This window comes from Oncorhynchus masou, chromosome 33, assembly GCF_036934945.1.
Source record: "Oncorhynchus masou masou isolate Uvic2021 chromosome 33, UVic_Omas_1.1, whole genome shotgun sequence".
NCBI classification, from domain to species: domain Eukaryota; kingdom Metazoa; phylum Chordata; class Actinopteri; order Salmoniformes; family Salmonidae; genus Oncorhynchus; species Oncorhynchus masou.
The window spans coordinates 34,066,874-34,091,345 of record NC_088244.1 but is presented as its reverse complement, the minus strand read 5'-3'; the positions used below and the strand labels follow the sequence as shown (position 1 = coordinate 34,091,345).

Genomic DNA, 24,472 nt, shown 5'->3' with positions numbered 1-24,472 from the left:
AGCAGCAGTAGTACAGAACCATTGCTCATTTCATGGCTAAATTAGCAAATGACAAATAATATATCAAAATAACATACTTACTCATGATATACACTACTTCTGCCATGTAAGCCTACTTTGTAGTTAACGTTTAATTGAGAAGGTTTCGGGGAAAGTATTTCTGTCATCCCTCAAGATGGTTATCACATCAATTGGCGACACACAGTGATAGACAAATTGAGACCCCTGATCTAATACATCCACAGTGGAATTTCGACTGTTTATATTTATTGTAAATATAAATCATAATTGTATTTTATTTTTAAGTTATGTAACACCATTACAACCCTGTTTAGCATTTTTTTTGTCCAAATATGGCATTATTCCACTCTTTGGATTAGGTTACATGGGGAACTTTTATTTTGAAGGCCAACCGCAAATTCCACTATTCTCACTTCCTTCAAGACCGCCGCAAACCAGGAAATTCGCAAAATAAACGTTCATTTGCTGTTGCGAAACAGGCAGACGGAGCTGTCAGTTGAAGAAGTCGTAGCTGGACTACTTGTACAATAAGGTAAGACTATGAGTTTTCCTAATACTATAACTGATCATTATTGGACATTGTTATAGAAGAAAGTGCGATGTACGCAAACACAGTAGCTAGCTAACGTTAATTAGCCATGCTAGCTAGCTCGCAGTCTCCAGTACCAGCTAGCTAACTTAGTTGTACCTGTATTTTATTGTGAACACAGTGTGATTACGACAAGTGGATATTGAGAAATTCATCCTTATAAGAGGGGAACAAACTTTACAGTACAGATTATCAAGCAAACCAACCAATTCAGGAGATTGTGTGCTGCTGCTCGTTACAGGAAACGAAGACGTCATGCAGCCCTTTAAAGACGTCTGTTGGTTCTTGACAATATGGATGGTCCACCTTGCCCTCATGGTTCTCACTGTTCAAGGTAGGGTCATCTACAAGCAGAACTCTATTTCTATGACTGCATGTTTTCATCCATTGGTTTGAAGCGTGTACCACATAGTTTCTAAACCTAGGGGCGCAACACTCCGAGACTTCCGGGAACGCTTTTCATATAGACCAGGGTTTGAGAATGCAATGAGAATAGTTGGGGAATACCAACATCAATTTCCTATTGACCCCCATTGTAAAATCGTCAACTTGGTCGTCATCGATTATTTTTGTTATACAGAAATAGCACAACATACCGATAGGCTGCAGTGTTGTTCAGGAGGAGTACATGAAGCCAGGTCAAAAATCCCAACCGATGGTTTGCAATGCTTCCATGCAGGGAAATAGAGCCAATGAAAAGACCCTAGGTAAAGTTCGTTGTATATTCGGACATTCAACATACATTAGCCAAAAGCCATTTAAAACTGTATAAATCATTAACTAATTCACCGTTTTTCACAAACATCAAACTATGTATGATTTATTCTATAAAGGTTTAGCATACTTTTACAACCTTTGTTTTGTGTAAACATTACAGTTTTTGATAGAGGGCATGTAGTCTGTCTAGAGGGCACGTGGTCAAAGTTCTAAGGAGTCTGTTATACCCTATTAGAAGGGGCCTGGCATAAAATGTGCATCTTAAGTCAAATTAGATTACAGGGGTAAAAAAACTACAGGATGAAGGGGTCATCAAAGAAGACAGGTTGGTGGATCAAGAGGACCAATAGGATCAACATGGCCATTCCACAGTGGGGATAACGAAAACTAAGAGTGAACCATAACATACACTACAGTTCAAAAGTTTGGGATCATTTAGAAATGTCCTTGTTTGTGAAAGAAAAGCAAAACAATTGTCTCTTAAAATAACATCAAATTGATCAGAAATACAGTGTAGACATTGTTAATGTTGTAAATGACTATTGTAGCTGGATACAGCTGAGTTTTAATGGAATGTCTACATAGGCGTACAGAGGCCCATTATCAGCAACCATCACTCCTGTGTTCCAATGGCATGTTGTGTTAGCTAACCCAAGTTTACCATTAAAAGGCTCATTGATCATGAGAAAACCCTTTGCAATTATGTTAGCACAGTTAAACTGTTCTGATTTTAAAGAAGCAATAAAACTGGCCTTTAGACTAGTTGAGTATCTGGAGCAGCGTTTGTGGGTTCGATTACAGGCTCAAAATGGCCAGAAAAAAAGCACTTCTGAAACTCGTCAGTCTATTCTTGTTCCGAGAAATGAAGGCTATTCCATGTGAGAAATTGCCAAGAAACTGAAGATCCCGTACAACGCTGTGTACTACTCCCTTCATAGAACAGCGCAAACCTGACCAAAATAAATAAATCTACTGGCCCAAATCGGCACTACATAATTCAGCAGGGAGGTGTGCAACTACCACACATTTATACCCATTATACTAGCGGGTATCCCTTTCAATTCACATTCCTTGCAGAAAGAACTATTTGCAAACCTTTTAAAACATCCAGAAAGACAGTAGTCTTAGAAAGGTATTTATACTTTTAAAAGACATACTTTATGTGGATGAAAGAATTCTGCCAGTGTTTTAATGTCCTAGTCTTATATATTTTTCTTTACCTCCAACTCTAAATATCCAAGTGAGCCCTTGGGGATCAGATTTACCATTATACCCATTGATCAAATGTATAACAGACGGACACTGCTCAAAAGGAGTTGTCTGTGATATCTAGACTTGCCACTTTACTAGGTTCACCACCCTATTCACGATAAGAAATTGCTCCTACATACACCAAGTCCCGTGGTCTTGGCTTGCTAGACACTAAAGCATACAGAGAAGTATTCAGATATTATGTTACTGTTTGTTAGAACTGTAGAATGTGCAAAATGACAGCACAATCTGGTCTTTTGTAACTCAGAAAACCTGTTGGCCGGGTTGGAGTAGCCAGGAGGAAGGCATGGCCAGCCGTTGAGAAATGCTTATTGAAATTTTCGATTATCATGGATTTATCAGTTGTGGCCGTGTTACCTAGCCTCAGTGCAGTGGGCAGCTGGGAGGAGGTGCTCTTGTTCTCCATGGACTTTAGTGTCCCAAAACTTTTTGGAGTTAGAGCTACAGGGTGTGAATATCTGCTTGAAAAAGCTAGCCTCTGCTTTCCTCACTGACTGCGTGTCTTGGTTCCTGACTTCCCTGAACAGTTGCATAACGCTGGGACTATTCAACGCTATTGGCGGACTGCCACAGAATATGCATATTTTCACTTTTCTGTGAAATCACTGAATTAGTTATTGATATTTTTTGTCTTTAAATGCAATATTTTAGATTTTATGTATTTATCAAAACTGGAAATTCTACTCCAAGCAAAGGTTGTAAAAGTACACTACACATTTATAGAATAAATCATACCTAGTTTGATTGTCAGTGAAAACGCTATTGATTTATACTGTTTAAATGGCATTTTATAGATGCCGTAGTTAGTGCCTTGCGAAAGTATTTGGCCCCCTTGAACTTTGCGACCTTTTGCCACATTTCAGGCTTCAAACATAAAGATATAAAACTGTATTTTTTTGTGAAGAATCAACAACAAGTGGGACACAATCATGAAGGGGAACGACATTTATTGGATATTTCAAACTTTTTTAACAAATCAAAAACTGAAAAATTGGGCGTGCAAAATTATTCAGCCCCCTTAAGTTAATACTTTGTAGCGCCACCTTTTGCTGCGATTACAGCTGTAAATCGCTTGGGGTATGTCTATCAGTTTTGCACATCGAGACTGAAATTTTTTCCCATTCCTCCTTGCAAAACAGCTCGAGCTCAGTGAGGTTGGATGGAGAGCATTGTTGAACAGCAGTTTTCAGTTCTTTCCACAGATTCTCGATTGGAGGTCTGGACTTTGACTTGGCCATTCTAATACCTGGATATGTTTATTTGAACCATTCCATTGTAGATTTTGCTTTGTTTTGGATCATTGCCTTGTTGGAAGACAAATCTCCGTCCCAGTCTCAGGTCTTTTGCAGACTCCATGTTTTCTTCCAGAATGGTCCTGTATTTGGCTCCATCCATTTCCCATCAATTTTAACCATCTTCCCTGTCCCTGCTGAAGAAAAGAAGGCCCAAACCATGATGCTGCCACCACCATGTTTGACAGTGGGGATGATGTGTTCATTGTGATGAGCTGTGTTGCTTTTACGCCAAACATAACGTTTTGCATTGTTGCCAAAAAGTTCAATTTTGGTTTCATCTGACCAGAGCACCTTCTTCCACATGTTTGGTGTGTCTCCCAGGTGGCTTGTGGCAAACTTTAAACAACACTTTATGGATATCTTTAAGAAATGGCTTTCTTCTTGCCACTTCCATAAAGGCCAGATTTGTGCAATATACGACTGATTGTTGTCCTATGGACAGAGTCTCCCACCTCAGCTGTAGATCTCTGCAGTTCATCCAGAGTGATCATGGGCCTCTTGGCTGCATCTCTGATCAGTCTTCTCCTTGTTTGAGCTGAAAGTTTAGAGGGACGGCCAGGTCTTGGTAGATTTGCAGTGGTCTGATACTCCTTCCATTTCAATATTATCGCTTGCACGGTGCTCCTTGGGATGTTTAAAGCTTGGGAAATCTTTTTGTATCCAAATCCGGCTTTAAACTTCTTCACAACAGTATCTCGGACCTGCCTGGTGTGTTCCTTGTTCTTCATGATGCTCTCTGCGCTTTTAACGGACCTCTGAGACTATCACAGTGCAGGTGCATTTATACGGAGACTTGATTACACACAGGTGGATTGTATTTATCATCATTAGTCATTTAGGTCAACATTGGATCATTTAGAGATCCTCACTGAACTTCTGGAGAGAGTTTGCTGCACTGAAAGTAAAGGTGCTGAATAATTTTGCACGCCCAATTTTTCAGTTTTTGATTTGTTAAAAAAGTTTGAAATATCCAATAAATGTCTTTCCACTTCATGATTGTGTCCCACTTGTTGTTGATTCTTCACAAAAAATACAGTTTTATATCTTTATGTTTGAAGCCTGAAATGTGGCAAAAGGTCGCAAAGTTCAAGGGGGCCGAATACTTTCGCAAGGCACTGTATGTATTTCTATCAAGTCAACTGGAATTTCTACCAAAAAAAAGGTAAAACTATGCTAGACATTTATAGAATAAGTCTGATTTTGTGACAAACGGTGAATTAGTTATTGATTTTCAAATGGCTTTTGGAGAACACCCGTTGAATGTCCGAATGTGGAATTTATAAAACCAACTTTACCTCTGTGTGAAAAGAAGCCTGTGGCTTCAGGCTATTTGGAGTGGGAAATGTGGGGACGCTGTGTTCAAGTAGAATACACATACAGTGCAAATCCCCATTATTCCCCCCCCAATCTACACACAGTACCCCATAATGTATTTAAAAATATATATTTAACCTTTAACTATGCAAGTCAGTTAAGAAAAAAATCTTAATTACAATAAAAAAAATATACATAAAAAAAATCATATCACCTTTATTTAACCAGGTAGGCAAGTTGAGAACAAGTTCTCATTTACAATTGCGACCTACCAAGATGAAGCAAAAGTTCGACATACATCAACAGAGTTACACATGGAGTAAAACAAACATACGGTAGAAAAATAAGTCTATATACAATGTGAGCAAATGAGGTGAGATAAGGGAGGTAAAGGCAAAAAAAATGCAATGGTGGCGAAGTAAATACAATATAGCAAGTAAAACACTGGAATGGTAGATTTGCAGTGGAAATAATGGGGTGCAAAGGAGCTAAATAAATACAGTAGGGGGAGAGGTAGTTGTTTGGGCTAAATTATAGATGAGCTATGTGCAGTAATCTGTGAGCTGCTCTCACAAATGGTGCTTAAAGCTAGTGAGGGAGAAGTGTTTCCAGTTTCAGAGATTTTTGTAGTTCGTTCCAGTCATTGGCAGCAGAGAACTGGAAAGAGGTGGCCAAAGGAAGAATTGGTTTTGGGGGTGACCAGAGATATACCTGCTGAAGCTCGTGCTAAAGGTGTGTGCTGCTACGGTGAACAGCGAGCTGAAATAAGGGGGGGCTTTACCTAGCAGGGTCTTGTAGATGACCTGGAGCCAGTGGGTTTGGCGACGAGTATGAAGCGAGGGCCAGCCAACGAGAGCATACAGGTCGCAGTGGTGGGCAGTATATGGGGCTTTGGTGACAACGGATGGCACTGTGATAGACTGCATCCAATTTATTGAGTAGGGTATTGGAGGCTATTTTGTAAATGACATCGCCGAAGTCGAGGATTGGTAGGATGGTCAGTTTTACAAGGGTATGTTTGGCAGCATGAGTGAAGGATGCTTTGTTGCGAAATAGGAAGCCAATTCTAGATTTAACTTTGGATTGGAGATGTTTGATGTGAGTCTGGAAGGAGAGTTTACAGTCTAACCAGGCACCTAGGGTTTTGTAGTTGTCCACATATTCTAAGTCTGAACCGTCCAGAGTAGTGATGTTGGACGGGCGGGCAGAAGCAGGCAGCGATCGGTTGAAGAGCATGTATTTAGTTTTACTTGTATTTAAGAGCAATTGGATGCCACGGAATGAGTGTTGTATGGCATTGAAGCTCGTTTGGTGGTTTGTTAAGTGTCCAAAGAAGGGCCAGAAGTATACAGAATGGTATTGTCTGCGTAGAGGTGGATCATAGACTCACCAGCAGCAAGAGCGACATCATTGATGATGTTAGAGGAATTAAATTCCTATATGTTTAATACCCAATTAAATTAATACTCAGCCCATTTCTAAGGATTTTTAAGAAACTTATTTGCATAAAATGGGCAGAGACCAGTCTCAAAATCAAGCATTAGCGTTTATTCTCGAGAGTAATGAACATGATACATTTTACAACAGGTTATAAACTGAAAATGACATCATTAGGTTTCGAACTGTCCCGTCTCTCCGCCTCTCCGGTATAATGGCAGTATAGTTCTCAAGCCATCCTACATCGCCTCCCACCAATTTAGATAATTTATGACCAGGCCAAGGTCTTCTTGTGTAGATAAGCATTCTAGCCAGTCTGACGATAAGTTCATTCATTTCTACCAAGGAACAGACAGTCTTTGTTCTAATTCTTGATTATATTTACACACATTATATTCCGTACTAGGATTAAAAGAATTCATACATCTATACAGTAACATAATAGTATTCTGATTAGTCAGTCCTGATTTGAAATGTATACATAATTAAGTCATTATTGATAAAAAAATATCCCTTAAGATATTTACAGAGAAGTCGGTCCAATAGAGACTACCAGAGGCCTGGACAACAGGCCCTCTGATTTGACACACTGAACTCTATCAGAGAAGTAGTTGGTGAACCAGGCGAGGCAGTCATTTGAGAAACCAAGGCTGTTCAGTCTGCCGATAAGAATGTGGTGATTGACAGAGTCGAAAGCCTTGGCCAGATCAATGAATACGGCTGCACAGTATTGTTTCTTATCGATGGCGGTTAAGATATCGTTGAGGAATCTTGAGCGTGGCTGAGGTGCACCCATGACCAGCTCTGAAACCAGATTGCATAGTGGAGAAGGTATGGTGGGATTCGAAATGGTCGGTAATCTGTTTGTTGACTTGGCTTTTGAAGACCTTAGAAAGGGAGGGTAGAATAGATATAGGTCTGTAGCAGTTTGGGTCAAGAGTCCCCCCCCCCCCCCCCCTGACCGCAGCTGCTTTCCAATCTTTGGGGGAATCTCAGATGACACGAAAGAGAGGTTGAACAGGCTAGTAATAGGGGTTGCAACAATTTCGGTAGATAATTTTAGAAAGAAAGGGTCTAACTTGGCTGATTTGTAGCTCTTTTAGAACTTCAGCTGACTGGATTTGGGAGAAGGATAAATGGGGAAGGCTTGGGCGAGTTGCTGTGGGGGTTGCAGTGCTGTTGACCGGGGTAGGGGTAGCCAGGTGGAAAGCATGGCCAGCCGTAGAAAAATGCTTATTGAAATTCTCAATTATAGTGGATTTATCGGTGGTGAGTGTTTCCTATCCTCAGTGCAGTGGGCAGCTGGGAGGAGGTGTTCTCAGTAAAAGTCCATGGAGAATAAGGAGTGGCTTCCGTCTGGCCACTACCATAAATGCCTGATTGGTGGAGTGCTGAAGAGATTGTGCACAGATGCAGGATGGACAACAAACTCAATTTAACCTTGCACTACTTCTAAACAATGTCAACTTTGGCAAAGTCTATGAAACTTAGTACACTGTGTTTGTAACGGATTATAGTTTTGGTAACATAAAAATGTATTGATCAGATAGTTTCATTGATAAGAAAATGTGCAGAATGTCAGCCCAGTTTCACTCCTCTTGGCTTTCTGTCCGACTCCCACACGCTACCACAAGAACTGGTCCCGAACCCAACCACAGTCCTGCAATGTTAATTTAGGTGTACGGTACCAGTCAAGTTTTAGAACACCTAGCCATTCAATGGTTTTTCTTTATTTGTATTATTTTCCACATTGTAAATTAATAGTGACGACATCAAAACTATGAAATAACAACATGGAATCATGTAACAATTTTTTTTTAAATACAAATATATTTTATATTCTTCAAATAGCCACCCTTTGCCTTGATGACAGCTTTGCACACTCTTGACATTCTCTCAACCAGCTTCATGGGGTAGTCACCTGAAATGCATTTCAATTAACGGGTGTGTCTTGTTCATTTTGTGAAATGTATTTTCTTAATGCGTTTGAGCCAATCAGTTGTGTTGTGACAAGTTAAGGGTGGTATGCAGAAGATAGCCCTATTTGGTAAAAGACCATGTCCATATTATGGCAAGAACAGCTCCGATAAGCAAAGAGAAACGACAGTCCACCATTACTTTAAAACATGAAGGTTAGTCAATCCGCAAAATGTCAAGAACTTTGAAAGTTTCTTCAAGTGCAGTCGTAAAAACCAATCTAATAACACAAATTCGTTTTCATTAATGTTCTGATTAGTTAATGTTAATAACGGTTCCAGCTGCGACGTCATCGCGTTGGCCAAACGTTACAAAGCAGTGAGACAGTGCCAGTCAGATGCATGATGATTTCTAAGAACAGTCCCGTATCTTTAGTGGCATACAACTTCATCAACAAGCTGGCAAACTAGCTACCATACTGGCCATTCAAACAAGCTAGCACAAGGCTGCTAGCTGGGGCAAGAGGAGCTGATCAAGCATTTCTTTCCGTAGGAGCCAGCAAAGATGGTTTAATCAGATTGTTTACCACTGTAAAAAAAATTCTGGTCTACTTAACGGGGTGGGTCTCCTATAGACACCAATGCAATAGTAACTGAGTCTGATCTACTTAGTTCATTTGCCTTTAATTGAACCAGAAAAAGAACAGTGGGGTGTCTCGCTTCCACTTCCGTCTCTGGTAACCAGTGCGTTATATCTGCGTGATTTTCAAAACTAAGAACTAGTGTTTGGAAAATGAGCAAAACCTCAATATAAGAGATGCAGCTTTCAAGACAGCTCAAAACTAACATTTTTGACTTGGAAACCCACTGTAGAAAAATGAGCTCAGAGCTTCCCACTTGGAATAATCGACCAATAGGAAGCTCTACGCAAAACACGTACGTAAATGTTAACCCTTCGAGTGTATGAGTTGTCTTGAAAGCACCATGAGTTCCACGTTTTGTTAGACACATGGCTCCTGCGTGTCGGGTTAGAATGACCCCATCTGACATGAGACAATGTGGGTTTTGAAGGTGTTGTCTCCAGTATTTATCCACCTTGATCATTCAATTTTGTCTCCTTTGTTTTCAGGTCAAGACTGCTCCAAACCCATACCGTTAGATGGGTCAAACATGGTTTTTACATCAACTCAAGAGACATTTGGAAATGGAACAAGAGCAAGTTTTGAGTGTTCAACTGGATATGTCCGTGCAAGAGGGTCTCGATTAGTCACCTGTACTGCTGGCGTGTGGAGTACAGTGACACTGACATGCGAATGTATTTCCAATAATTGTATTTTTTATTGTGCTAAAAAGTTAGGCCATATTCCTGTAAATATTTTTAGTTCTAAAAATAAATAGTCGCCCACTCTATATAAGCTCCCAGTAATTTATTGGGTGAACCACCAATGTTTCAGTATCACTGTGCCTTCTTCAGGGTAATATCATGAATGCTTGAACCAGAGCTTCGCTCAGTAAATGTTTACATTCTGGAGCATTCAATTAAACCGAAGCGGTGCTGTACGGAACGACCTGTTGAAAAACGTGGAGGGGTTGGGGAGCCTTGTCATCGTGGCTCTGTCTTTTTTTTTTTTTTTTTTAAATACGTCACTCATTGCTTCAAGCCACACCTCGCCACACGGGAGCAAATGTACCTCTGTTCAAGAGCGATTTGGGGAAACGTGTCGTTCAGCACAAACCGTTCTGCAATGTAGCAAGCGAACTGAGCGCACCTCAGACTATATAAACAAACAGTTTGTGCAACCAATGACAATAGTGAGGTGTGTCATAATCTAAAAATTCCTGTTAGTGGTGTCATCTCATGCAAGACACATGGAGGAAGCTATCTCCTCACCTGTCCATGTGGGAAAACCCATGTAGGACAAAGGGGGGGGGGGGGGGATTAAAACAACGCATAGCTGAACACCGCAGCTCAATCAGGTGCAAGAACACTGACTACCCAGTAGCAGCTCACTGTTGGGGCTAACCATCCTATTTCTTCCCTCAAATACAAAAGAGGTATCGAGCATGTTCTCCTACCAAGGAGAGGAGGTAACATTGAGACCCTACTACTAGAGGGAGGCCTACTGGATCTCCTATACAAAAAAATACTAGTGGTCTGAATGTTGACTTGGACCTCGGGCCCTTTTTAATAAACAAGTCCCCCTTTTTTTATGACCAGGTCTGCTAAATGAACGTATTCTTTCCACAGCTTATCAGTGTGCACCCAAGATGTTCCCTGGTAGAGATGCTTATTATGCATTGCGTTTGAACCAAAGGATTTGCATGTGACTAAGATTAAATTAATTGGAAACAATTAAATCTATATATGAAATAGTAAAATGCATTTTCGTGTTTGTACAATATCTAATCATGTTGTAATATGATGAAAACAATAGCCTAATATATTTAACATGCTGTAAACTATTGTCTTTTAACAGTAACTTTTTCATCCTCAGCACCCTAATTACTATGACATACCCCTCACTAGTCATTGGTTGCATTAATTACACTGGTTGATTATATAACGCTGTTCAAGCATTTATGATATTACCCTGAAGAAGGCACAGTGATCTTGAAATGTTGGTTTACCCAATAAATTGCTGGGAGCTTGTGTATATACAGTGTGCAACTCTTTTTATAGCCTATAGTTTACTCTCTGTTAGTCTGCACCTCCTAACTCTTTTGGGTATGCACCAGCTCATGCTTTTCACTAAACAGTTTTTACTCACCCACTCACAACTTGATATATTCATTGCCCAATCATAAAACTCACTGAAAAAGTAGCCGAGCCTGGAATCTGGACCGGTTTTCTTTCAACATTCCACTCCTTGCCATGTTTGGCATATGACACAGTGGCAAGGAGTGGAATGTTGGCACAAAACAGGTCAGGCTAGCCTACATTTCCTCCGTACATGACTTTTTTTATTTTATTTTTTATGGTTTCAGTAAGGTCGTGTGGCTCACCAGGAGAAGTGATGAACGGCCAATATAATCTCTCAGGGGTTCTGTTTGGCGCCATGGCTGTTGCTTTCTGTGACACTGGGTCAGTGCAAGGCTATTTGCCTCATATCTCTCTCTGTGTCCGTCTCTGTGTCTCTCTCTCTCTGTCTCTCTCTCTGTCTCTCTCATAGGGCTGAACCATAAAGAGAGCACTCATCTTTGTATCTGTGCCATTATAGCATCTGTGACCATTATGTTTTAAAGTTGTCCATTTTTATTCTTCTTCATTGGGCTCCCAACTCATAGGAATCCCCACCCAGTTGGCTATTTTAAAATGCTGGAAACCCTTATTGGCAATGTCCATGATGAGTCTATCTTCATGGGCTGAACTGAGTTCTTTAACATGTCAACTGTCCATTTGTAGGCCTAATTTTATGATTTCCAGATCGGCCTTAATCATACTTCCCCTCCCTAAAAGCTGAAGGAAATGTTTCATGTTTAGCCTATGATCTTCCTTTACTATCTTGCTTAAGGTCAGAGCTGTCTCTGTTGTAACCCTTGCTATCCTTAAAGCAAATACTGTCTAATCTTTCTCTTTTTGTCTAATCTTTCTCTTTTTCAGCTATATGCTTGTGGGCAGTGGTGTAAGGAACTGTATGGTCGAAGGCTGGGATGGCAGAGTTCCTGTATGTGAAGGTTAGTCAAGTGAAAATAACAATATCTTAAACAGTTCTATGCTTGTGCCAAGATCAAAACTGTTCATAACTGCTGTTGTGTTCTACTCTGCAGTGGTGAAGTGTGGAAAGCCCCCCACCATTGTCAACGGTGGACTTGTTATCCCACCTGATGAAGAGTACCACTATGGAAGTGTTGTGGAATATAGCTGTGAGAAGGAATTCACTCTGGTTGGAATTAAATCCATAGTCTGTGAAAAGGACGGAGAATTCCAGCCAGCTCCACCGGAGTGTAAAAGTACGTTGAAAGCTTGCCTTTTCCCCCCCTTCTGTTTTAAACAGTCATAATTATGGTTGTTGACAAGACATAGAACTGTTCGTATGAACTGTTCACACTGATAAGATATTGTAATCAGATTAGATACTTTTGAAAACTAGATTACTTGCATTATTTGACTTCAGAAAGTATTCAACTAGAGGTCGACCGATTAATCGGAATGCACGGTTAAATAGGGCCGATTTCAAGTTTTCATAACAATCGGTAATTTTGGACGCTGATTTAAAAAAATATATATATAAAAAAAAAATATTTTTATTTTTTACACCTTTTATTTAATCTTTAACTAGGCAAGTCCGTTAATAACACATTCCTATTTTCAATAATGGCCTAGGAACGGTGGGTTAACTGCCTTGTTCAGCGGCAGAACGACAGATTTTTACCTTGTCAGCTCAGGGATTGAATCTTGCAACCTTATAGTTAACTAGTCCAACGCTCTAACCACCTTCCTCACGAGGAGCCGGCCTGTTACGCGAATGCAGTAAGAAGCCAAGGTAAGTTGCTAGCTAGCATTAAACTTAATCAATCATAATCACTAGTTATAACTAAACATGGTTTATCTAGCGTGTCCTGCGTTGCATATAATCGATGCTGTGCGCATTCGTCGAAAAAGGACTGTTGTTGCTCTAACGTGGCCCTAACCATAAACACCAATGCTTTCCTTCAAATCAATACACAGTAGTATATATTTTTAAACCTGCATATTTAGCTAAAAGAAATCCAGGTTAGCAGGCAATATTAACCAGGTGAAATTGTGTCACTTCTCTTATGGTCAGTGCACGCAGAGTCAGGGTGTGTGCAACAGTTTGGGCCGCCTGGCTCATTGCGAACTAATTTGCCAGAATTGTACGTAATTATGACATAATATTGAAGGTTGTGCAATGTAACAGGAATATTTAGACTGATGGATGCCACCTGTTAGATAAAATACGGAACGGTTCCGTATTTCACTGAAAGAATAAAAGTCTTGTTTTCGAGATGATCCGGCTCCCATTTCTGTGTGTTATTATGTTATAATTAGTCTATGATTTGATAGAGCAGTCTGACTGAGCGATGGTAGGCACCAGCAGGCTCATAAGCATTCATTCAAACCGCGCTTTCGTGAGTTTTGCCAGCAGCTCTTCTGTTTATTACTTCAAGCCTATCAACTCCCGAGATTAGGCTGGCGTAACGATGTGAAATGGCTAGCTAGTTAGCGGGGTGCGCGCTAATAGCGTTTCAAACGTCACTCGCTCTGAGACTTGGAGTAGTTGTTCCCCTTGCTCTGCATGGGTAGCGCTGCTTTGAGGGTGTCTGTCGTTGTGTTCCTGGTTCGAGCCCAGGTAGGAGCGAGGAGAGGGACGGAAGCTTTACTGTTACGCTGGCAATACTAAAGTGCCTATAAGAACATCCAATAGTCAAAGGTATATGAAATACAAATGGTATAGAGAGAAATAGTCCTATAATTCCTATAATAACTACAACCTAAAACTTCTTACCTGGGAATATTGAAGACTCATGTTAAAAGGAACCAACAGCTTTCATATGTTCTCATGTTCTGAGCAAGGAACTTAAACGGTAGCTTTCTTACATGGCACATATTGCACTTTTACTTTGTTCTCCAACACTATGTTTTTGCATTATTTAAACCAAATTGAACATGTTTCATTATTTATTTGAGGCTAAATTGATTTTATTGATGTATTATATAAGTGTTCATTCAGTATTGTTGTAATTGTCATTATTACAAATACATTTTTAAAAATTGGCCGATTTTGATCGGTATCGGCTTTTTTTGTCCTCCAATAATCGGCATCGTGTTGAAAAATCATAATCGGTCAACCTCTACATTCAACACCTTTCTGTTTTCTCAATGACATTCATTTCAGCTTTGAAAAACGGGGCAAGTTTTAAGTTTGTTCCACCAGAGCGAGTCTGACCATAAGTAAGAGACCACTATGATGACACACCAAATGCGTTTGATGGATCCTTTGCCTACTCCTAATGCCTCTTAAGGGAAAAGTAATCGGCTTACATTACTGTGTTTGAGTACTCCAAATGTTATGTAACTGATTACAATTTTGGACAGGTAACGGATTATATTTAGAAATGAACCTACCCAGTCCTGTCCACTACACAATCATGAGCAAGGTCACAGTCCAGATGATAAAATAAGTGTATAAATATCACAGTATCTAGCCTGATAATACAGATGTACATGAGACAGCCTAAGGAGCGGTCTGAACAGTGCACACCCTAATGCAGGGCTGCCCAACCCTCTTCCTGGAGCTCTACAGTCCTGTGGGTTTTCAGTCCAACCCTAATTTAACACACCTGATTCTACTTATTAGCTTCGCTACAAGATCTTAACTTGCTGAATCAGATATGCTAAATTAGGGTTGGACTGAAGACCTACTGGACAGTAGATCTCCAGGAAGATGTATGTGCAGCCCTGCCCTAATGTGTGCTATACACTTAAAACCATGATGCAACATTGAGCTCAGGGGAAATTAGTTGCAAAAATATAGCCTATTTATTGAAAAGATTAGTTGCATAATATACATAAATAGGTGGTTATAACAACATTGTGTTTATATTGCTTCAAGTAGCCTAAAACCAACAAATAGACTTTGGCCACCTTTACTTCACAACCATAGAGAATAAACATCTCTTTGTTTACATCTGCAGTGGTTTCATGTCCTCCTCCTGTTGTTGAGAATGGCGTTAGGATTGAAGGTCGTCTGCCCCCCTACCAGCACAAGTCTTTTGTGAGGTATAAGTGCAACGATGGATATAAGATGATGGGAGAGGCCAGTCTGACATGTGAAATAGAAGGCTGGTCAGCTTCTATTCCCACATGCAAAGGTAAGGCTTGTTTCAGTGTGTTACTTAACATACTTTATCCTGTATTTTGGATCAGATATTTTGTGCCTCATTTGGTATTTAGTGCCAGATGACCAATGTGTCAGCAAACTGACTTTCTGAATTGAATTGATCTCATATAAACATATAGAGAATATTTTGATAAGACAATATGGTATGTGGAGGGATAACAACAGTACATTGATGTGACAGACTAGACAAGAATAGTTATTGGCCTAATTGCATTGCATGCCTTTATAGCCCTTCCGACGACAACAAAGCCCCCTACTACTACTACTACTACTACTACTACTACCACAACAGCTACTACCACAACAGCTACTACCACAACAGCTACTACCACAGCAGCTACTACCACTGCTTCAAAGAAAACCACAAACGAAGGTACAGTCCATTTTGATACTGCTTGGCACAATCCTAATCTAATTTTACAGTGAGCTACAAAAGTATTTTTAGTGAACATTTTTGTTGTTTTGGATTTGAGATGATACAATGTCATAGAAATGAATGGTAAATAATGTATTGTGTCATTTTGGAGTCACTTTTATTGTAAATAAGATTTGTTTTTGTTTTTTTACCCCTTTTTCTCCCCAATTTTGTGGTATCCAATTGTTTTTAGTAGCTACTATCTTGTCTCATCGCTAAAACCCCCGTGCGGGCTCGGGAGAGACGAAGGTTGAAAGTCTTGCGTCGTCCGATACACAACCCAACCAAGCCGCACTGCTTCTTAACACAGCGCGCATCCAACCTGGAAGCCAGCCGCACCAATGTGTCGGAGGAAACACTGTGCACCTGGCAACTTTGGTGAGTGTGCACTGCGCCCGGCCTGCCACAGGAGTCGCTGGTGCGCGATGAGACAAGGACATCCCTACCGGCCAAGCCCTCCCTAACCCGGACGACGCTTGGCCAATTGTGCGTCGCCCCACGGACCTCCTGGTCGCGGCCGGTTACGACAGAGCCTGGGCGCAAACTCAGTCTCTGATGGCACAGCTGGCGCTGCAGTACAGCGCCCTTAACCACGATGCCACCCGGGAGGCCGAGAATATGTTTTTAAACACTTTTACATTAATGTGGATGCTACCTTGATTATATGGATAATCCTGAATGAATTGTGAAGAATGATACAATAATGGGAGGTTTTCACTCGTCATTATTCACGATTCATTCAGGATTTTCCGTAGTCATGGTAGCATCCACATGAATGTAGAAACACTCCCTTTTGACCAAATCGCAATAATATTTTTGCACTTGTTGGCTGAACCTGCACGAAAACTTCTTCATAGCTTGTTTTCCATCGTTTTAAATGGGAGCAAATTTGTTTTCAGCACTTTTATTTGACTGATCAACATTCGTTTTCTCATGGCTCTGGCGTCCTTCTGCAGCAGACCTATGGTGAGCAATATGTTTGGGACATTGAATCGCAATAAAATCACAGTATCTAATCGCAATACGTATGGAATCTTGAGAATCACAATACATATCGTATCAGCACCTAAGTATTGCGATATCGTATCGTGAGGTTGTTGACAATTCCCAGCCTCTCTCTGTCACACACACACACACACACGTCATAACACTAGAAGTACAATATTGTCTGACGCAGAGAACTAACTTAGTGAAAGATGTCCTCCTTAGGGTGCTTTCACGCCTTCCATGTATACAGTACCAGTCTAAAGTTTGGACATACCTACTCATTCCAGGTTTCTTTATTATTTTCTATATTGTAGAATAATAGTGAAGGTATCAAAACTATGAAATAACACATATGGAATCATGTAGTAACCAAAAAAGTGTTAAAACAAATACAAATATTTTTGATGACAGCTTGGCACACTCTTGGCATTCTCTCAACCAGCGTTCTCCTGGCATCCACCAAACCCAAATTCGTCTGTCGGACTGGCAGGTGGTAAAGCCCTGATTCATCACTCGATTGAACGCGTTTCCACTTCTCCAGAGTTCAAAGGCGGTGAGCTTTACACAACTCCAGCCGGCGCTTGGCGATTTTAGGCTTGTGAGTGGCTGCTTGGCCATGGAAACCCAGTTCATGAAGCTCCCGACAAACAATTCTTGTGCTGACGTTGCTTCCAGTGGCAGTTTGGAACTCGGTAGTGAGTTTTGCAACCAGATGGTTTTACGCGCTTCAGCACTCCGAGGTCCGTTCTGTGAGCTTGTGTGGCCTACCACTTTGCATGTTGTTGCTCCTAGACATTCCCACTTCACAATAACAGCACTTACAGTTGAATGGGGCAGCTCTATCAGGGCAGAGATTTGACAAACTGCTTTGTTGGAAAGGTGGCATCCTATGACTGTGCCACGTTGAAGGTCACTGAGCTCTTCAGTTAGGCCATTCTTCTGTGTGTGTGTGGACCAAAATAGGATTTTGATTGGGACTGAATTGTATATCCCCACAAGGTTAGCTGTGTAAGACTGTGTGTGTGCGTGCTCGCCACGACCAGACATGAGTGCTGCAGCTCTGTGGTAAAACATGATTATTTACTAGCATAACAACTGCCACCGTTAATGCAGTAAAGGTTGGATGATATTTTGGACAATTTTTTATTTTTCTGCTTGTTACAACACTAAAATAAGCTTTCAAACAAGTTCTACTCAATGGCCGAGTCTACCAGCATCAATGGAGCATTCACGACCCATCCCCAGTCCATGTAGTGGGCGGGGATACCTGGCCGTACTTCTGAGTATGAACCTCAACTGTCGCAACATGAATGGAAATGGGTGCAGGTGAAAGCTGGTGGCGAGCCTGAAAACTAGGGCAAAGCAGTTGGCTAGGTACTGCTCTGTTTCAGCTGTCGTGGGAAGCTTTTCCTGTACCCTTGAGTGCCATGCATACATGGACCTTTTGAAGTGTTTGGATCCTTTTTTTGTACATTTGATTGTTGGATTCAAATAAAGTATTTATTGTGTGTGTGTGTGTGTGCAAAAAAACCTTAATATCTCTTCTTTGTGTTACAGATCGCGTACCTGGTCCCCTTGATGCTAAAAGTAAGCGGTCACCCAGCTTTTACCTATTGATGTTAGAACAGTTAGCTCTCATCCGTACATGTTGTACAGTTTATGATGTTACAACAGTTAGCTCTCATCCATACATGTTACAACAGTGTATGATGTTACAACAGTTAGCTCACATCCGTACATGTTACAACAACTAGCTCTCATCCGTACATGTTGCACAGTGTATGATGTTACAACAGTTAGCTCTCATCCGTACATGTTGTACAGTGTATGATGTTACAACAGTTAGCTCTCATCCGTACATGTTACAACAACTAGCTCTCATCCGTACATGTTGCACAGTGTATGATATTACAACAGTTAGCTCTCATCCGTACATGTTGTACAGTGTATGAAATTACAACAGTTAGCGCTCATCCGTACATGTTGTACAGTGTATGATCTCTTTGATGGTTCAAGCAGTGTTTAGGCTATTTAGTGATGATTCATCTTCACTGCAAATTCATGATGGCATCTTCCTTCCCTCGTTTTGTTTGTTTCTCTTACAGACCACACTTGGATCACATTAGGGAGTGTCCTAAGTGTACTTGGTAAGTTGCAGTGGATAATGACAGTAACAGTACAATATGGTGACCTGTTAAATCAAGTCATACCATCTTCTCAAAAACAAGTTCCAAGAATTGTATTATATTCCATCTTATGAAGACGAACGGGATAAGCAGTATTTTTTTTATTTTTATGTTGAACATTTTCATTTATTTTCTAGCATATGCTCACCAATGTATTTTTATTACCTAGGTAGTATTCTATTCAAGCCTTTTCTTGCAGGACAGACATGAAGTTATTTGTAATACTTTTCTATTGTTACTGGTATACAAACCTATAACAATACCCCCTTCTGTTGACATCCCATTATTTATTAATGTTGTTCACAGTAAGGAGAAGGAATGTTGTGGTTTTAAACTCTATACAAGTAAAAATGAACTACTTCATATGTTAAACAAAATAATACCTTATAAACGTCTCCTTTTTCTTTCTAGTCGTTGGTTGTATTATATTATTTATAATCTACAAATATAAAGCACGGTAAGAAATTCTTATTTCATTAACTAACATCCAATCCAGGCTTGTTTCCTGTCATGGCTCCTCCCTATTTTCTTTGCGCTCACTAAAACAACTGTTCAGTTTCATGTGTTCTTTTGAGTTCTTGCTGCTGTTATAGCCACCTATGCTGCTTCAGCTAAATGCTGCATGCTTTATATTTGCAAAGCTTTCTGGTGTTTAACATCAATATACACACACCAGCCACAGTAGTGGAGCTGCAAAGTAAATGCAATGGCCATTTTGTCCCAGAAATCTTCTAGTGTTCTTAAACATTGAGCTAGTTGGTGTGTCTGTCGTTGAAGAGGTCCAGAGGGGTTGTCACACACATGGCAGGCAAGGGTGGCAGATTGATGAGACCAATGGGTTTGGCCTAGTCTGGTATCCATAACATTCCACTCCTTACCACTCCGTGCCATATAGCAAACCGTTTGGCATGTGACATGTGGCAAGGAGTGGCTTGTTTGCACAAAGCACGTCTGAGTTGCACGCTCGGTTTGGCCTGCTGGACACCCAGAAATACAGACATGGTGACCAGTGCTCGACTTTTGTGTTACAGCTCTCGAGTTGGATACTCAGGAAATGTGGCCATTAGTAACTCTGAAGACAAAGAGTTGTAGCACCCTTGGCCACAGTAAGAAGATGGACTTCGGACTTCGGAGTTCATATAATAAGTCGGCGTTCCAATTCATCCCAAAGGTGTTCGATGGGGTTGACGTCAGGGCTCTGTGCAGGCCAGTCAAGTTCTTCCACACCGATCTCAACAAGCCATTTTTGTATGGACCTCGCTTTGTATTGAAATAAGATGGAATAAAAAAATATGGGTGACGTGATTGAGTGAAATGCTAAATGTTTTTATTTTGATGGGTGAGCATCACTGAGCTCTTCAGTAAGGACATTGTACTACCAATGTTTGTCTATTGAGATTGCATGACTGTGCTCGATTTTTATACACCTGTCCGCAACGGGTGTGGCTGAAATAGCCAAATCCTCTAATTTGAAGGGGTGTCCACATACTTTTCAATATATATTGTATGTGTCAAAGTCCAACAGATTTATCCGTTTTATGTTCCACAGGTCCACCCATCCACACAGAGAATGTGTGGAAATAAATGTGAAATGTATTTTCTGGGGTTGTCTTAACTGTATTTTTTGTTTGTTTTTTTCTTTTTCAGTACCAAGTCTTCTGATTTGCTTTAGTCTCCTCTTGCATCCTTGAAGGGAGTCACAGTGAACATGCTGCTGTGATTTAATGCACTACCCTCCTGCTTATGAATGTAGCAGCCTCTCCCAAACACCGGGTTCATATCCTTTCAAAGGAAGTTCTATTACGTGATTGTTTAGAAACCTCATGATGAAGAATGAATTGGTTCACTCTCATTTGGAAGCTTGTGCTTAATGAGTGGCCAAACCTGATTTATTCAATAACTATTCATGTTTCCAGTGTACTTCACAAATATCTCTTTATCTGAGCCTGCTTTATCTCATTGCCAACATTCTTAGTTACAATTCTCCCCTTTAGGGCAACCCTGCATCACAAAGCCAGTTTTACACCCTTTTGAAATAAAGAATTTGAAGGAAATCATATTTATTAAAATATCCAAGAAGATTCCCCTGTGTATTTATTTGGATAGTGAAGCTAAAACATGGCTCTGTACTGAAAAACAGCTTGTATCTTAAAGCGATCAGACTCCTGATCAGCCAACAACCATCTCCTGTAGTAAGTAGTACTCCTGGAGTAAGTAAGAGACAAAACACACACAAGCTCACACACCTCATACACGTAGTCGCCATACTCCCATATATACACCTACATACCAGTGGAGCCTCCTCAGAGGAGGAAGGGTAGGACCATCCGTAGTGAATGTATTATTTTTCAAATAGAGAAAAATTATACTAAATATATTCACGTCATGCAATTATTTATATACACACACTGTTTTGCACTGAAGGTCTACAGAAGCCGCAACAACACAATGGTGTAGCCTGAGGACAACTACTTTCTGTCCTCTGGGTACATTGACTTCAATTATGATATGACGGTTTGGCTTAGTTTATTTTTTATTTTTTTTGCCTGGTTGTGATCGCTGATGTCCACACGTGAAGGGAAAAGGTGAGAGGAGGAGCGTGCGTAGATGCGAGATGATAATAAAAGGGTTCGTGCTGTTTGTATGTGGCGGCTATGAAAATGAACTGTTTGCGTGTGATCAAATTCTAAGACTGAACAAAGTGGGAATAAACATACCTGAATTTGTTCAATATAAACTATTTTGCAACTATTGGACTAATGATCACATCCTAGATCAGCTAGATGCAGGCAAGAGTGTGCAAAGCGGTATTGAATGTGTCGATGTCCGTCACCTTGATTACTCAAATTTCTCTTGACCCGTGCGCCTACTTTGTAAACTTACATTCATAGGCTAGGTTGTTGCAACCTCATGGGTATAGGGGAAAATTGAGAATCATGTTGTAGCCTAAACCTATCGCTGTTACATTGAACTAGGTGAATGGAATATGAATTAGTCATCCAATATGCTGTAATAGAAATAAGGACATGCTCGCACATAAAATAATTCTTCCCTCATCTTAAATGGCACAGACCACCACTGGTATACATACACACACACACAGCCAACGCTGCTGTCCCATGTATATAGAGACATTAAACACTGGACCATTTCTGTTATACTGTTTTCACCCTGTGTGTTCATATACTGTATTCTTCACATTGCTCATTCTAATAGATCTACTACTGTGCATTGCATTGTTGCTACACTGTTTTGCACACCGCCTGTATTTATCAACTGAATTATTGACATAGTTCACTGTAATAAATCTACTGCTGTACATATCATTCTTTGTGTGTGGGTGTGTGTATATATATATATATATTGGTTTATATACACAGATTGAATTTGGATTACTGATTAGTCTTATTTGGGTTGTTAACTGGATTCATCCTGTCATTTGTGATTTCTTGTTTCAAATTTGTTATTTGTGTACTTGCTTGACATTTTTTTACAGCACTGTTAGAAGCCAGTAACACAAGCATTTCAATGTACCTGCGATAACATCTGCTAAACTGTGTATGCGACCAATAAACTCGGATTTGATCTATCTCGTCCCCCCATTTCAAGGTGTCATAAGTATTTGGACAAATGAATTTGTGTGTTAAAGATATGCTCCGGAACTTCCTGCTTTGGACTGGATGTGTCGACGTGTAGTTCATACATAATCTATGAGCAGAATTACTGTTTTACCTCAATTATCCAAGAAATCCCTAGTTTTGAAAGCAACAGTTTTTCTGGAAGATGTGCATTTTCCTCCACGTGAGCCAGCCCCCTACCAATTCAAGTTCAACCAATGAGCTTCAGCCCCTCGCCATATCAGTGACGGCTAGCAAGATGCACATGATGCACCCACAGCAGAGCAAGAGAGAGCAATGATGTGGTGTACAAATGTGTCATTTTCAGGGAAATGTTTTTGCTACTTCAGAACTATTGGCTAAAAAGTATACACAAGTACTGGAGAATCCCTTTGAAAGTAGTCATGATTTTTGGATGCTTTTGCAGTTTGTTTTTGTCTCGGATTATGTTGTGCCCAATCGAAAATATATATATTTTTCCAAAACAAGAATATCTAACCACTTGGATGCTACCGTGATTATGGATAATCAAGAATGAATCTTGAATATCAAATAAAATTGTATTTGTCACATGCTTTGTAAATAACAAGTGCAGACTAACTGCTTATTTATGGGCCCTTCCCAACAATGCAGAGAGAAAAATAATAACACAATGAATAAACCCAACGATAAAAGAGGAAAAGGTGGTACCTAGTCAGCTGTACAACTGAAATGTGTCTTCCGCAATGTTCAGACCCCTTGACTTTCTTCACATGTTGTTACGTTACAGCCTTATTCTAAAATGGATTCAATCGTTTCCCCCCTACATCAATCTACACACAATACTCCATAATGACAAAGCAAAAACTGTTGTTTTTTTTTTTTACATTTTTGCAAATGTAAGTGGTCTAAGGCACTGCCTTGCAGTGCTAGAAGCATCACTACAGACCTGGGTTTGATCCTGGGTTGTGTTGCAGCCGGCAGCGACCGGGAGACCCATGAGGCGGCGGTCAATTGGCCCAGCGTCGTCCTGGTTAGGGGACGGTTTGGCCAGCTGGGATGTCCTTGTTCCATCGTGCTCTAGCGACTCTTTGTGGCGGGCCAGGGGCATGTACGCTGACCTCGGACGACAGTTGTACGGTGTTTCCTCCGACACATTGGTGCGGCTGGCTACTGGGTGAAGCGACCAATGTGTCAAGAAGCAGTGCGGCTTGGCAGGGTCGTATCTCTGAGGATGCATGTCTCTCGACCTTCGCCTCTCCCGAGTCCGTACGGGAGTTGCAGTGATGGACCAAGACTGTAACTACCAATTGGATTTCACAAAATTGGGGAGAATTTTTTTTTTTACATCCCAAACTGTTCGCATAGTCAACTTACACACAGCTCTGACACACACACTTACCCCACCAGACATGCCACCAGGGGTCTTTTCACAGTTCCCAATTCAAGAAAGTGTACAGTATTAAATATAGCTATTATTGCATGGGAACGCCGTTTCATCTCGTACTGCTCAGATTAACAGCAAACCTGGTTTCAAAAAACAGATAAAGCAACAGTTTACGGCACAACGCCTCTCCCCTATTTGACCTAGACAGTTTGCATGTGTTGATTTGTAGGCTAAGTGTGCCTTTAAAAATATATATATACTGTATCTAAACTCATTAAAAAAAGAAACGCCCCTTTTTCAGGAACCGATCTTTCAAAGATAATTCATAAAAATCCAAATAACTTCACAGATCTTCACTGTAAAGGGTTTAAAAACAGTTTCCCATGCTTGTTCAATGAACCATAAACAATGAATTAACATGCACCTGTGGAACGGTCGTTAAGACACTAAGAGCTGGGCCTCCCGGGTGGTGCAGTG

At 40.5% G+C, this 24,472-nt stretch overlaps 1 protein-coding gene across 3 annotated transcripts; it reads left to right on the top strand.

Annotated features, from left to right (window-relative positions):
• Positions 1-437: 437 nt before the first annotated feature.
• LOC135528351 (membrane cofactor protein-like) lies at positions 438-22,608 on the top strand. 3 transcript variants are annotated; one of them, XM_064957377.1, is made up of 12 exons: positions 438-553; positions 852-944; positions 9,691-9,876; positions 11,547-11,643; positions 12,163-12,236; positions 12,330-12,512; positions 15,219-15,395; positions 15,654-15,797; positions 18,384-18,413; positions 18,932-18,973; positions 19,424-19,469; positions 20,660-22,608. In XM_064957377.1, the coding sequence occupies exons 2-12, from the start codon at positions 866-868 to the stop codon at positions 20,682-20,684; spliced, it is 1,083 nt and encodes a 360-aa protein (XP_064813449.1). In that variant the 5' UTR covers positions 438-553; positions 852-865; the 3' UTR covers positions 20,685-22,608. The 3 variants fall into 3 exon arrangements, with proteins under 3 accessions (XP_064813449.1, XP_064813448.1, XP_064813450.1); XM_064957376.1 differs by lacking the exon at positions 20,660-22,608 and adding an exon at positions 20,044-20,653; XM_064957378.1 differs by lacking the exon at positions 19,424-19,469 and having other exon boundaries at positions 439-553.
• The last annotated feature ends 1,864 nt before the right edge of the window (positions 22,609-24,472 follow it).